General features: G+C 40.8%; 1 protein-coding gene across 4 annotated transcripts in view; it reads left to right on the forward strand.

Annotated features, from left to right (window-relative positions):
- Nucleotides 1–10,578, forward strand: part of LOC134212819 (metabotropic glycine receptor) — a 282,981-nt gene extending 272,403 nt beyond the window's left edge. For all 4 annotated transcript variants that reach the window (XM_062691023.1, XM_062691024.1, XM_062691025.1 and 1 more), the window contains one exon: nucleotides 315–10,578. In XM_062691023.1, the coding sequence (XP_062547007.1) occupies nucleotides 315–482 (168 nt within the window). In that variant the 3' untranslated portion in view covers nucleotides 483–10,578. The remainder of the gene's footprint in view (nucleotides 1–314) is intronic.
- The last annotated feature ends 3,446 nt before the right edge of the window (nucleotides 10,579–14,024 follow it).

A 14,024-nucleotide genomic window follows, 5' to 3' on the forward strand; every position in this document is an offset into this window, starting at 1 on the left:
GGACTTTTCAGCTTCGATACTCTATGGATAGCCATTTCATCACTTAAGTTCAAATATTAGCAAAAGTGTAAATTGCTTTTATTAATTTTCGTGCCGGTTTCGGAAGACATTTCGGTACCTTATAAGTTTCTTTCCAATCCAACAACCAGTAAGCCACCGATAGTTAATTATTTCATAACGCTAAGCAATCACTATTACAATGTAAATAGATGTATAAAACTTTCACCCAATAGAATTAGAAACTGCAAATATCGAATAGTCATGAAAAATAGAAATAAAATGAATACTGATAACATCTTTCCCCTCATCCATAGGCACTAAGCGCCAAACATCGCAACAATCGTCCAGCGGTCAGCGAAGTGGAAGTGACCGAAGCGGAACCGTCCCGCACACCGGAGGACTCGGTGTGCAGCGTTGAGGGCCCAACCGACACCGGAACAATGACCGGAGCGGAGATTTCGGGCATCTCCTACTCGAAATAGCCATCAACCACGACCACTAGTAGCAGCAGCAACAACCACCATCACCACCAGAACCATCGCAGCAAAAGCCATTCCCATCATCAACAGCAGCAGGCGTCGTCGTCGCATAAATCGCGCTACCGAGAGTACAATTTTTAATGCAGAAACAGATCAGTTTGTAGAAGGAACACACAAATTTTGCTTACAGGATGAAAGGAAAGTGGGTTAGGTCTATGAGATTATTTCGGTTATAGAGTTGCTTTGTGGTAGAATGCCATGACAGGAGCAAGTGTACCTAATTAATCATGCTCTAATGGTGCCTCGCGGTATGTTGAAGAATGAGAGTCATTTTGGTGGATCGATGTGGAGACGCATGGTGCGTCTTTCATTGTTGAACAGACTCATCCTTTGTAGTTATTCTTTGAGCGATGTTTCATTCTGCATGGATGAATACCTACTTATTTAGTGCATTCATACCAATTACCGAATAAAAACGTATTAATTAATCTAGAGTCTATATTTGACCTGGATTACCTTACGCATCTCAGCTCGAATCACACAGCTACCGTTCTACAATAGAGCTATCGAATCCCTGAGGCCCCTGATTCGGATTTCAAAACGAAAACTAGGGAAACTGTTCCATTTCCATCTCACTGAACATATGTTCATCTCATCGCAAAACATGCTTACATGCATGCTAACTGTTGAGAAAAAAAATACAAAAATAAACAAATCAAATTCCTTTTCATTGCTTCGTTTTCGATGGAATGAACATGGGAGTTATGACATGAAGTGCCGAACAATTCCCCTACATAGAAGGCATATTCGACACAAACGAAAATGATTATCTTTGGTTAAAAAACCACGGAATACCACAACGCCATAGTTTTGGTGACTTTTACTTTACAAATAAAGCGCTTGCAAACAAAGGAAATGCCAGAAAAGCGCATTCAGGATGTTTTCTAATCTGGGAACATTTTCGGTACAAGGGAGATTGTAATTTTTCTACTCACAATGCGAATAATTTCCTTCTTGTTTACTATGTACCTGATATCAACTAGGGGAACGGTTCGGCACTTTACCCCATAGCTTCTATTTCCATCTCATCAAAAACAAAGCAAAGAAAAGGAATTTGGTTTGTTTCTTATTTTTGTGATTTTTTTTCACCAGTGAGCACGCGTGTTAGTAAAACGAAGCGACGAGATTGGTGATGTATTTCTTTGTTTTGCGATGAGATGAATATATGTTCAGTGAGATGGAACACGGAACAGTTCCCCTATATAAATAAGTACAATATCATCCGGAAAACGATATTAAATTTGATATGCCTATCAAAAATGTTGGGACAACAAACTGCTGAACAATTTATCACAAGTCAGTCCGGTCGCAATCAGTCCACATGACAAACTTCTTATCGTTGTCAGCCGCTTTCGAATGGAAACAGAAAACCACTCCATCTGTCTACAAGTCGCAACATCCTATTTCTCACTCCAAGATAACATTCCAATAAAAAGAAAGAAAATCCAAAGTTTTGCATTCGACCAACTGAACGGCAGGCAATGGGAGGGAAAGAGCAAAGAATGCGTTCCCCGCCAACAAAGTCAAACAATACCCGAAGAAACAAATCTCATTTCATTCAGTTTTGTTATTTACATAGCAGAGAGAAAAATCGCATTCGACTCGCTAGTTGTAGTCCTGATTGAAGTTGCCATTCTTGGCGGGTGTGTTTCTGCATTTCTTGGGAAGTTGATAGCGATGAAATCGCTTTCACGACGTCTTGCGTTCCTCCGACGGCATCCGTCGTCGTCATCGTGCAGATGAAACTGTCACCAAATTCGGAAACGTGCAAGCAAATACTTCTACCCGTCGCTTGCATTGGGGTGGTTGAACGTGACGACGCTGGGCATCCGGAAGAGGGCGGTCACGATGTTAAGGGGCGGAATGAGCGGCAACCAGCAGATGGCGGCGATGATGGCGTAAAACTTGCCCTTCTCTTCTCGGCACTACTTTTCGAATTTTTATGATGATGCATTGTCGTTGTGTCGGACATAACATAGTGTACCTTACACATCTCAACACCTGTAAAATCGGCGAAGAGTAAGTTTTCCGAAGAAGGAAGTATGAACAAAAGTTCGATAAGCATACTTTGTGTAAGTTGTGGCACATGTGCACGCGATTTACGTGGAAATGTAAATGGCTTTCTGTTACGAACCAATTTAAAAATTTAAAAATAATTTTGTATCATTGTGATTGGAAAATATAAAAGAAGGGGTTTTCTCAGAGCCCTTATAAACTTATTCTACGTAAAACAAAGCAATGGAAATTAATTTGATATGTTTTTTGTAGTGATTGACGGCGTACACTAAGCAAAAAGAACCTACAAGACGAGATAAGAAGAACTTGTTTCACTAAATATTTATTGAGGTGCCCATCATCTCACACTCGTTCGTTAGATGGTTCACGTTTATGTCCCTACACATGTCAGGCTGTAGTACATGGTCCTTAACCGAACGGTTTAACATCCCAAAAAACTTCCGTGCGTTATTAGTGCGGTACAGTTGATCCATCACTTCCCGGTCACGATCCTCCACTGGCGCTTTTTCCTTTGGAAAATAGAGTTTTGTCTGTTCCGTGTCTATTTGAATCATGTCTCGTTTTCACTCGTGCGGGGTTGCAGCAATCTCTTCTCCTCCACTAACTGCTCGCATTCGCCGTCATACCAGTCGTCTCACTTAATCGGTGCCATCATGCCTAGTGCGTGGTTACGATGCTACCAATATTTGATCGAATATCCAATATTCACATGGTTTCTATCCGAAAAGGCAGCACAAATGTTCCACATAGGCCATCGCAACTCATATGTGACCAGATTTAGTCACAATCAAATTGTTGTCCAACTTGTGTTGCTTGGGAAGGAAGCTTCCGATTCTCTTGGTAGGAGGCTTTCGACCCTCTTGAAAGGATGCTTCCGAGTCTCTCGAAAGAAGGCTTCTGAGATTCTTGAAAGAGGTCTCTGAACCATTTAGAAGGGGCCTCTAAGGCTCTTGAATGGAGGCCTCAGAGCCAGAGCCTCAGAAGGCTCTTGATATTCTTCAAAAGAAGCTTCTTAGCCTTTTGAAAGTAGGCTTTTGATTCTCTTGAAGAAGGTGTCTGATAATCTTGAAAGGAAACTTTTGATCATCTTGAAGAAGGTTCCTGATAATCTTAAATGGAGACTTCCAAGCCTTTTAAGAAAAGGCGTACGAGTCATTAAAAAGAAAGCTTCCGAGCTTTTTAAAAGGAGTTTCCGAGCTTCTTGTAAGAAGGCTTCTGAGACTCTTGAAAGGTAGGCTGACCATACGTACCGTATTTAACGGGACAGTCCCGTTTTTTAGACCTTATTGGGCTGTCCCGTCATAATCTAAAAAATTCTCAATTTGTCCCGTTTTTTCATTGATTCTGCCAAAAAGCTCCAAAATGGAATTAAAATTTGGCCAATTTCATTAGTGGATTGAACGAAACCGGTAACTCGGTAGGTAAGTATATCCTGAAAATCAGGTTACGCTTCAACTTCAATAAAACGAAGCGCAGGGACAGACATTCTAATTTCCAGATTAAGTTCATTTTCATTTTTTTTAAATCTTGCAAAGAAGGTTGATTCTATTTTTGCCTTTCTCGTACACTAAGTGTACGTAAAGGCTATAATATTGCTTCAAAACCCGGGCCGATTTTTATATACCGATCGACTCAGCTCGACGAATTGAGGTGATGTCTGTATGTGTGTATGTATGTATGTATGTGTGTGTATGTGTGTATGTGTACAAACTTTGTAGACACACTTTTTGGAACTTAGCATTATCCGATTTACTCGCAACAAGTTGCATTCGACGGGGAATGCTATTGAAAATTGGCTCGATCGGACATTGCATTTAGGAATTATTAAAAAATCATTGTTTTTTCCCAAGGGTCCCCCCTTGGAAAAAAATTCAAAACCGGAAAAAAAATGGTGGCAATACATTTTAACTTAGCAAAAACATGCAAAATGATCGAAAACATGTGATCTATTCTCCTAAAGAGCTTTTTTGACCTTTCTAATGTGATTCTTTCAATATATTTTATAATTCACAAGAAAGGCATCATCACTGCAAGGTGGATTAATCTGGGTTTTTTTAATCTGCTTCACCAGATATTTTTCAATCGTTTGATTATTTCGAAACATTAAGAATCATTCAAAGTCTTTCTGAATAATTCAGAATATTTCGAATTCATCATAAAAACGACGGTACTAAAAAATAATAATTTTTTTCCAAGTTCGTTTATTTGGTAGGCTCAGGCGTGTATAACACTTTACGGAGCTACGTTTCTTTGTGATATGTACAATCGACATAATCTTATTATTAAATTAGTAAGAGAGGGAAATAAGCCAACGTACTCGTGGTGACTCGAGGTTAGGTTTACAATGTTTAAAAATAATAATTTACAAATCAGCTGAACAAAATCGAGTTTAGGGCAGTTTCAAACGAAGTGAAAATTTGGTCGGACTTCGGCCATCACGTACTTTAAGGCTAGTTAACAGTCCAGGAGCTTCCATATGTGTGGACCTTTTTGGAAGCACATGTGGTCGGGGTTCAGCCAAACCGCACCAAGCGGCTTTTTGACTGACTTTTGATATTTTGTTCGCAATAGGAAAACGGAAAATATTTTATGTCAAATCATGCGTACAGTTGTTGTAGGATATCTTCAGTTATGGTGTTGTACGATGTCCGATGTGATTTGTGATTAATTGAATCTGTTATACAAAAACTTTGGCGAAAAAGCTGAGAATTTTGTATTGGCGCTTGGTGTGATTTGGCAGAACCCCGACCATGTGAGAGAAGTGAGGCTACTTTTAGCGTCATTTAAATCAATTTCGAAAAAAAGGACTGTGAATTGATTAGATTTGATGTTTATTCACATGCGCCAATCACATTCATGGAAATAATTAAAATTATTTTTTATTAATGTTCTTTCCTTGTTGAGATTCTTGTTATTTTTATCCGCAGATGTTCCCTCACTTATATTCATGGAAAAGTAATTTGGCATGGGAAATCAATAATCCCACCCTTTTTGACATTTTTTTAAATTGGTTTTCTTTATCTCTCTAATGCCCAAACCGGCTTGAAAGGCTAGTTTACAATGCGGAAAACGTGTCACAGGATTTGATTCGCCATGTATTTTTAAAGAGGCGGGATCTACGGGATTTTAGCTACGAAAACGCAACCCCCCCTTGATGCATGGGGATCAACTCCCATGACACGTTTTCCGAACTGTAAACCAACCTTCAGGAAGGATACTTTGACTATTTTTTGTTATTTTCAATAGTTTAAAATTGGAAAAAAAAATTATATTGGTCTGTAATAAAATCCTTACCTAGATCTTAATGCATGTTTAATAGTGGAGTAAAACAAAATTTCAAAATTCCAAATTTGTTTTAAAAAATGCGTAATTTTTTGTTCCTTAGTGTTTTTGTCCGCGCCCTTTTGTAGTTTAGTATTTTTCCACAACTAACTTAATACTTAGAAGGTTAGCTAAGGTACTTAAAAGAAGGTTATGGTAATGAAAAATTCATTCTTAAACTTTTCTCTAACTCCTTACACGGAAAATGAAAATTAAGCCCATAAATATTGAAAATTCCGAAGCTCTTGAATTTTGTCACAAGTTTTTTGACATGTCCCTTTTTGCAAGTGCGTTTGTCCCATTTTTCTATCAAAATGATCTGGTCAGCCTATTGAAAGGAGGTCTCTAAGGCTCCTGAAAAGAGGGTTTCGAGCCTCTTAAAAGGAGGTTTCAGAGCTTCTTGAAAGGATGCTTTCGAGCCTCTTGAGAGGATGCTTTTGAGCCTCTTGAAAGGAGGCTTTCGAGCCGTTTGAAGGTTCCGGGTCTCTTGAAATTAAGCTTCTGAACCTTTTGAAAAGGGGTTTCCGAGCCTTTTGGAAGAAGGTTTCCGAGCCTCTTGAAAAGTGGCTTCCGAACTTTCTGAAAGGGGCTTCTGAGACTCTTGAAAGAAGGCTTCCGAGTTTCATGAAAGAGTCTCTGCACAATTTGGAAGGGGTCTCTTAAAGATCTTGGAAGACCTCTGAGCATCTTTGAAGAGAATCATCTGAGCCTTTTGAAAAAAGGGTCTTGATATTCTTCAAAAGAGGCTTCGTAGCCTTTTGAAAGGAGGTTTTTGATCCTCTTGAAGAAGTATTCTGAGAATTTTGAATGAAGGTCTCTAAGGCTCTTTAAAGGATGCTTTCGAGCCTCTTGAAAGGAGGTTTCCAAGCCTCTTGAAGGAAAGCTTTCTAGCCTCTTGAAAGGAGGCTTTCGAGCCTTTTGAAAGGATGCTTTCGGGCCTCTTGAAATGTGGCTTCTGAACCTTTTGAAGAGAGGTTTTTGAGTCGTTTGAAAGAAGGTTTCCGAGCCTTTTGAAGGGTGGCTTCCGAACTTCTTGAAAGGGGCTTCTGAGACTCTTGAAAGAAGGTCTCCGTCCCATTTAGAAGGGGTCTCTAAGGATCTTGAAAGGAAACCTCTGAGCATCATTGAAGAGAAGCATCCGAGACTCCTGAAAGAAGGCTCTTGATATTCTTCAAAGGAGGCTTCGTCGTCATTTGAAAGGAGGCTTTTGATCCTCTTGAAGAAGGCTTCTGAGAATTTTGAATGGAGGCTTCCAAGCCTTTAATGAAAAGACGTACGAGTCCCTTAAAATGAGGCTTCCGAGCTTCTTGAAAGGAGTTCCCGATCTTATTGAAAGAAGGCTTCTGAGACTCTTGAAAGGAGGCTTTCTAGCCTCTTGGAAAAAGGTTTTTGAGCCTTTTGAAATGAGGCTTCTGAACCTTTTGAATAGAAGTTTCCGAGCCGATTGGAAGAAGGTTTCCGAGCCCCGTGAAAGGTGGCTTTTGAACCGCTTGGAAGGAGGCTTCCAAGCCTCTTTAAAGGAGGCTTCTGGGCTGCTAGAAAGGAGGCTACCGAGACTTTAAAAAAAAGCTTTCGAGTCTCTTGATATGAGGCTTCTGAGCCTCTTGAAAAAAAAGCCATCGAAACCTCGTGAAAGGCCTTTTGAAAGGAGGCTTCCGAAGCTCTTGAAAGGAAGCTTACGAGCCGCTGTAAAGGGGCTTTTAAGCCTCTTGCAACGGAGCTAAACTGCTTTTCGAGAAAGAGTACTTTAAGCCTTTTAAATGGGGGCTTCTCAATTTTTAGATTCAAGACTTTCGAATGCATATACATTTTCGTTCGAATGCATATACATTTTCTTTTCTCGATCAGATAGATTGTATTTAAGATTTTCATTTTTTTTACGTAAACTACGTCTAAGGGGAAGACTCGGATACTCGAAGGGGAAGACTGGCGACCGTCACGAAATCATGTAAGATTTGTAACATCAATAGGTCCTTTATCTTTCAATGGATTTTAAAGATTTATATATCAATCGATTCGCAAGCTCTCCACCAATTTGCCAGTAGTATTGAAACTTTTGATTATCAACGCTGAACTATTGAAAAATTTAGTTCGTTCATGCTTCATGCATTGCCTATACAGCGCGTTCCAATCCTTGGTAATTGCCTAGTTTTGGGGTATTATCAATTATTGAACTGAGGTGTATAAATGGGGTGGCACAGCTGCTAGACAGTGGGGTCCCTACTTCCTCACAGAGTGCGTGTGCGAGGTGCTGCTAAAGCTGGGTAGTAGTTTCGTTGGGATAGTTCCTTCTCTTCTATATAGAGCGGAATAATTGGTTCAGTGTACTATATTTGGTTTTACGTAGTTTACATCGAGCGGTCGTGTCTTGTATACATCCCCAATTTTTTTTTCAATTTCGTTTATTTGCTAGGCTCAGGCGTGTATAACACTTTACGAAGCCACGTTTCTTTGTGATATGTACAATCATTATCATCTTATTATTAATTTAGAGGGATAGAAGCCAACGTACTCGTGGTGACTCGAGGTTAGATTAACATTTTTTTGGATGGATGGGGCTTAGGATTCGGGATCAGGGAATTACAGCAGCTCATCCGGACATTTGGCGTCAGGGACGGTGTGGTGTAGATTTTCAAATTTTATACCTTCGCCGTTTTGTTCTTTTGGCCTTTCGTCCTACAGTCCTTCAAACATCTTTTCGCGCCAAGGGCAAACGACAAGCCTGACTACCCAAGCAACCAGAAGTTCGGATAAGAAGGGCTATTTTGGCTTAATCAGCTCTCATTTTAAGTAATTTTCTGTATGGTGGGAGCGTAAAAGTGAACTTTAAAGTTCCGTTAAGGATGCTTGGAACTTGATGTGAACCATAGTGAACCAATTAGTTCGGTTAAGAGTAAATTTAAGTAAAATCTGAACTTCTGGTTGCTTGGGTAGGGGTCGCTCGATATAAATACGATCTCATCATCAGTTCTTATCAAATCCAACCGAAATTTACGGACATCTCTGACCAACCCTCTTTCTATTATTAACCTATTTCCGGTTGATAAAGTCTGTAAGCAAACCAACAATAATACAAACAATTCAATCCAAACGCAACAATCACCCATCAATTAATGTTGAAATCACTTGCCACAGTATTAGTATTTTTTGCGAAATAAAAGGCTAGCTTGTACATAAGATGAAAGCATAAATAAAGATTTTATGCGTGCTGAAAGAGACTTAACATTAGATGATATTTTATTGGCATCATCAATAGAAAAAATGAGGATGCAATATCCTTCAAAACTGCGCAAGACCCATTAAACCAGTAAACTTCAATCGAAGCTCTTTAAAATAAATGTTCTGTTGAACCTTAAAGCGCTTTCGTAGCCGTAAACAAACCAGGATCCACCGTAGTTGTACAATATGAATGTTCTACAAAACGCAGAAAACAAGATAATGAATTGACGTCGCTTGAAACCCAACCCAAGAGCTTAGATACTCACAAGTCACGAATAAATTGTATATTTTAGTTTTAATCATGAGATAATGACTTACAATGAAACTAAACACGAGCCCTCTTGACATCGATGTAACTCATAAATGGAAGCACTCCTCTATATCTATAAATATATATTAATGATATGCTGTGGGCAAACGCTGACTTGTCACTGGAACATTGATTGTTTTCCTATTGTTCCCAAAAACGATTCAATATTCAATGATTTAACGAACTGTAGAACCGAACTAAGCATACACATTACTTCTAAGTGACAATTGAAATCAAATCAAAATCATGAGAACGAAAGTAACAACTCTATGAACACTTACGTTACTATTTTTTGTGATTGTGTTCGTCTTCATTAAGTCTTTGGATAACGAAACAACATCCAAAAAAAGTTGTAAACAAACGCCAAAGGAGTAGACTTAAGTTGAAAAGAAAATGAATCGTAGAACTCCAGTACGGAAAAGGCGGTTTTTTGAGCGGCAATTGCACGGCAAATTTTTGTATCATATATCGCCGTGAAGGAGGGAAGAATTACACAACCAAAGTTAGTGATACATAGCTAAGAATAAATGAAATGAAACGAAAATATCCACCTAAATTAGAGGACAAAACAACAAGAACAAACCATTTTACAACAAACCAAGTTATGCTAGAACTAATTATAGCAAAGAAAAGAATGAACCATAAAAAGTAGATAAAACATACCGAATATATACAAGACCCGGGGGCCAAAATGTCCTAGTTGTTTATTTCTTTTGGATTGGGGTTGGGACTTGTTCGTGCAGAACAATGTTTAAGGAAAACCCTTGAATAAATTCGGAATCACGATGTACAATCGAATCGATCAAACGTGAACGCGTGGTGCGATCCGGCAGACGAAGATACTGATTGTAGTTTAGAAAATTTTCGAAACACACCCGTTACCCATCATTGTTCGCATTTCGAAAAACAAACACCGAGGAGTAAATCAAACAGTTCGTATGTGTGCGAGTGTTTGAGAAACACATCGTACCCTGTTGGAGAGATGATGGGATGGGATCGGGAAATTATTCCGAATAAAACCATAGTATTAATGTAGGAATGCGCTTTTAGCGAAATAAATAACGGATGATAATAATGCTGAACACAAAACCAAATCTAGTAAATAACAATGGATATAAAATCAAATGTAGAATAATGGATATGATGAATATGAATAAAAAGATATAAAATGAATGACTTTTGTGTTATCTTATGTGTGTTGAAAAATCCTTACCGAAAAGATGGAAGTAAGTTGCGACGAGACGAACACATGGAGAAAACAGAACTGCTCAATAAAAATCCTATTTGACTAAACGCTGATGTCATATTAGAAATATAGAGACAGAACTCGTCGATGGAAAACCCTTCCGCACACGATGGTATATGAGCTTCTTTTGCTAGTGAAGATTTTTTTTTGTGGTTTAAAATTCAGTTTATTTTGTCAAATTCCTGTTAGTTTTTATAATGTTGTTTTGAATTCAAAAATCTATAGTTAGTTCAAACTCTAAAGCGTTGACATCAATTCTTCCATTACAAAGATTAACGTAGCAGATGTAATTAATTAGAAGTTTCAAAATTTGTACACGAGCTGCTCTCCGTATGCCTGGCAAAGCGGGCTTCGCGAGGTCTTCAAACGAAAGTCGTCTCCCTCCATCCGTTACTTCCGCCAGTTTCTGCTGCAGGACCGTCCATGCCGGGCCGACACGAGTACAGGAAGAAAACTTGTGTTCAAGTGTTTCGGGGTTGCCACAGTGTTGGCAGTTCTCGTCAGCTGCTAATTGCATCACGTGTAGCAGTTTCGGTGCTCGGTTTTACCGTTCACGAAAAGATAGAGTAGTTTACGTTGTGCTGTTGATAGCTCTTTCATGCGTATGTTGCGCCACGCGCGTGGCCAGTCAACTGCCGGACTGTTTCGTTCCACCTTTGGTAGATCAGTTTGCAGTACGAAATGCTGGTGGATTTGATCGGCGGAGGGGTTTTGTAGGATTTGGTGGGGAATGTGGGATAAGTTTGAAAGGATTGATTTGATATCGGTATTGTCTATTGGAGTTGCTGGGCGAGGATTTGCGTGGAGAATAAAGGATTTATAGTGAGGAATGGGATCTCTTTTATATGTCTACTAGTGGACCAGGCAGACGTTGTCCTGCATAGTAGGCGAAAATGTGCGTTGTAAACTGCCCATGCGAAATTTTCATACGAATCTTTAATTCGGTTTTTCACGATTTACTCAACTTTATTATGATTTTCGCATGAGGAAATATCATATAAATCCGTCGAAAACTATAATGAACATATCTGCAGAAGGAATGAAGAAAATCCATTCAACCGATTTCGCTTTATGCGGATACGAACACAGACCAACTCATTTTTATTATATAGAAGATTTATTGCAAAACTCTTCGCTATCAGTGCTGGGACTTGTAAGCCTAAGCTACAGTGGTCCTTCTTCCGAACAAGTTGCATAATGGGAACGCGGGCGACTATTCATCTCCATATGAAAGATCCCATCGTCGATGTGATTTTTGCTGTGCGTACGCCAAGCGGAGGTAGCACCGAAGAAAGGTACCACAATTTCAACGTGCCAAACGTATTCAGCGTTATTACCTTCTGGTGTAGTGTAAGCTTGCGCAAAGATTGCAGCCACATTTGTTGCGCAAACTTTCCACCACCACATTCCAATTCATCGTTGTCATCAAGCGTGTGGAGTTTGCGAAGGAAATACCCACAATTTTGACTGTATGAGCAGTTTGTAGCCACTGGGTTTCAAACATATTCCCTTCGCAAAACCCAACATTCACCGCAACTGTTTTGCGCAAATTCAGTTTCGCGCCGGCGGCAAGACCAAAACAACTAAAAATTTTCCTCGTCGCCTCGATCTGCCACGGTGACGTCACACTGATGTCGTCGGCGTAGGCAACAAGCAGATCATTCCCACACACTTGCTCAAGGCTACACACTTGTGGATGGAGATAAAGCACGAACAGATGCATGGACAACGGGTCGCCTCGCCGCACCGGCCGTGTAATCTCAAACGATCGAGAGAGGTGCCCATTGATAAGCAGCCAGGATGTGAACCGACTGGCTATGTTCGAGAGAAGAGAGATGAGTTCCTCGTTGAACCCAAGGGACCGCATGGTTTCGAAAAGGAACGAGTGTCGCACGATCGAAGGCATTCTCGAAATCGAAGCTGATGAGCTAACCAGAGCGCTACGGTGATCCGATCCTTTCAAAGCGAGAGTGGCCGCTCTGCATTTGAGCATTTCTGTCCGTTGCTTAGGACGCGGTGGGCTTGCATAACGCGTTCCATCCTGTTTTTCTGGATGGGGGAGAGCGATTTATAATCGCTGTTGAGCAGCGATATGGTACGCTCGCGCTGTTTTGTTGCCTCCCACGAAGGCATGGAGGAGATTTCCGTTGAGTGCTTCATTCATAAGCATGTTCAACCCACGGTGGATTACATCGAACATCCGGAGATAAAATTCTCGTAGGATCCCGTCAGCACCGGGGGATCGTTTGGGTGCGCTCGCTCTGATAGCAGACAGAATTTCTGCTGTTTGTTTCTCCTCCATGCACGCTTCGTTCAGTGGGTCGTCCGGTGGGATAATCCGTTCGCAAGCGTAATCGTCCCCGTTTTTTGCGTTGTCGTCATTTTCTGCTGTTTCTTCTGAGTAGAGGCTCGAGGCTGAGGCTCGACGGTAATTTCGTCTTCTTCTGTCTGTAGCTGCGTTGTCTTTTTTTTCTTCCGTCGTCATTCCCTCAGCTGGAAGATCGACATTGGCTCACCGGCCACGATGCGCATAAACATGTGGGAGAAATTACGTTGCAGTGCCAACATTTCCCCTTTCAGCCGGTTGATGGTGGTGATCATTTGTGGCTGCTGATAATAGCCGTCGTACGCTAGTTGTAGTTGTGATAGAGGTGCTGATGCGTATCGTGGAAGTCCTCGTAGACGGCACGAGATTTCCACTTGAAAAAAGATTTGATTTTTGGCTTAGCGTACGACAGCCACCATTGCATACACGACGCGTAGTTTCAGCGCTGACGAGTCCAATATTGCCACTTACACTGGAACTCGGCAACGTTTTCTTCGGTTAAAAGATGTGGTCGAAGAGCTCAGAAACCACGCCCGAGCTCGTGTCCCAGTGGGGTAAGACAGAGTCTGAGCGTTCGCGCTTTGTGATCTGTAAAACAACAGACGTGCGTGTAGGTCGACTGCAGTTTGTCGCGAAGACCACGGATCGCATAGATCCGATCGAGTCGAGATCGTGCGATACGACAGACATAGGTAAAAGGGGCCCTCCTTAGCCGTGCGGTAAGACGCGCGGCTACAAAGCAAGACCATGCTGAGGGTGGCTGGGTTCGATTCCCGGTGCCGGTCTAGACAATTTTCGGATTGGAAATTGTCTCGACTTCCCTGGGCATAAAAGTATCATCGTGTTAGCCTCATGATATACGAATGCAAAAATGGTAACTTGGCTTAGAAACCTCGCAGTTAATAACTGTGGAAGTGCTTAATGAACACTATGCTGCGAGGCGGCTCTGTCCCAGTGTGGGGATGTAATGCCGATAAGAAGAAGAAGAAGGTAAAATCGGCATCACGTGGACACAACTTCGCCCACACATCATATAGCTGCAGCTGC

The sequence above is a fragment of the Armigeres subalbatus genome, chromosome 2 (genome assembly GCF_024139115.2).
Source record: "Armigeres subalbatus isolate Guangzhou_Male chromosome 2, GZ_Asu_2, whole genome shotgun sequence".
Lineage (NCBI taxonomy): Eukaryota > Metazoa > Arthropoda > Insecta > Diptera > Culicidae > Armigeres > Armigeres subalbatus.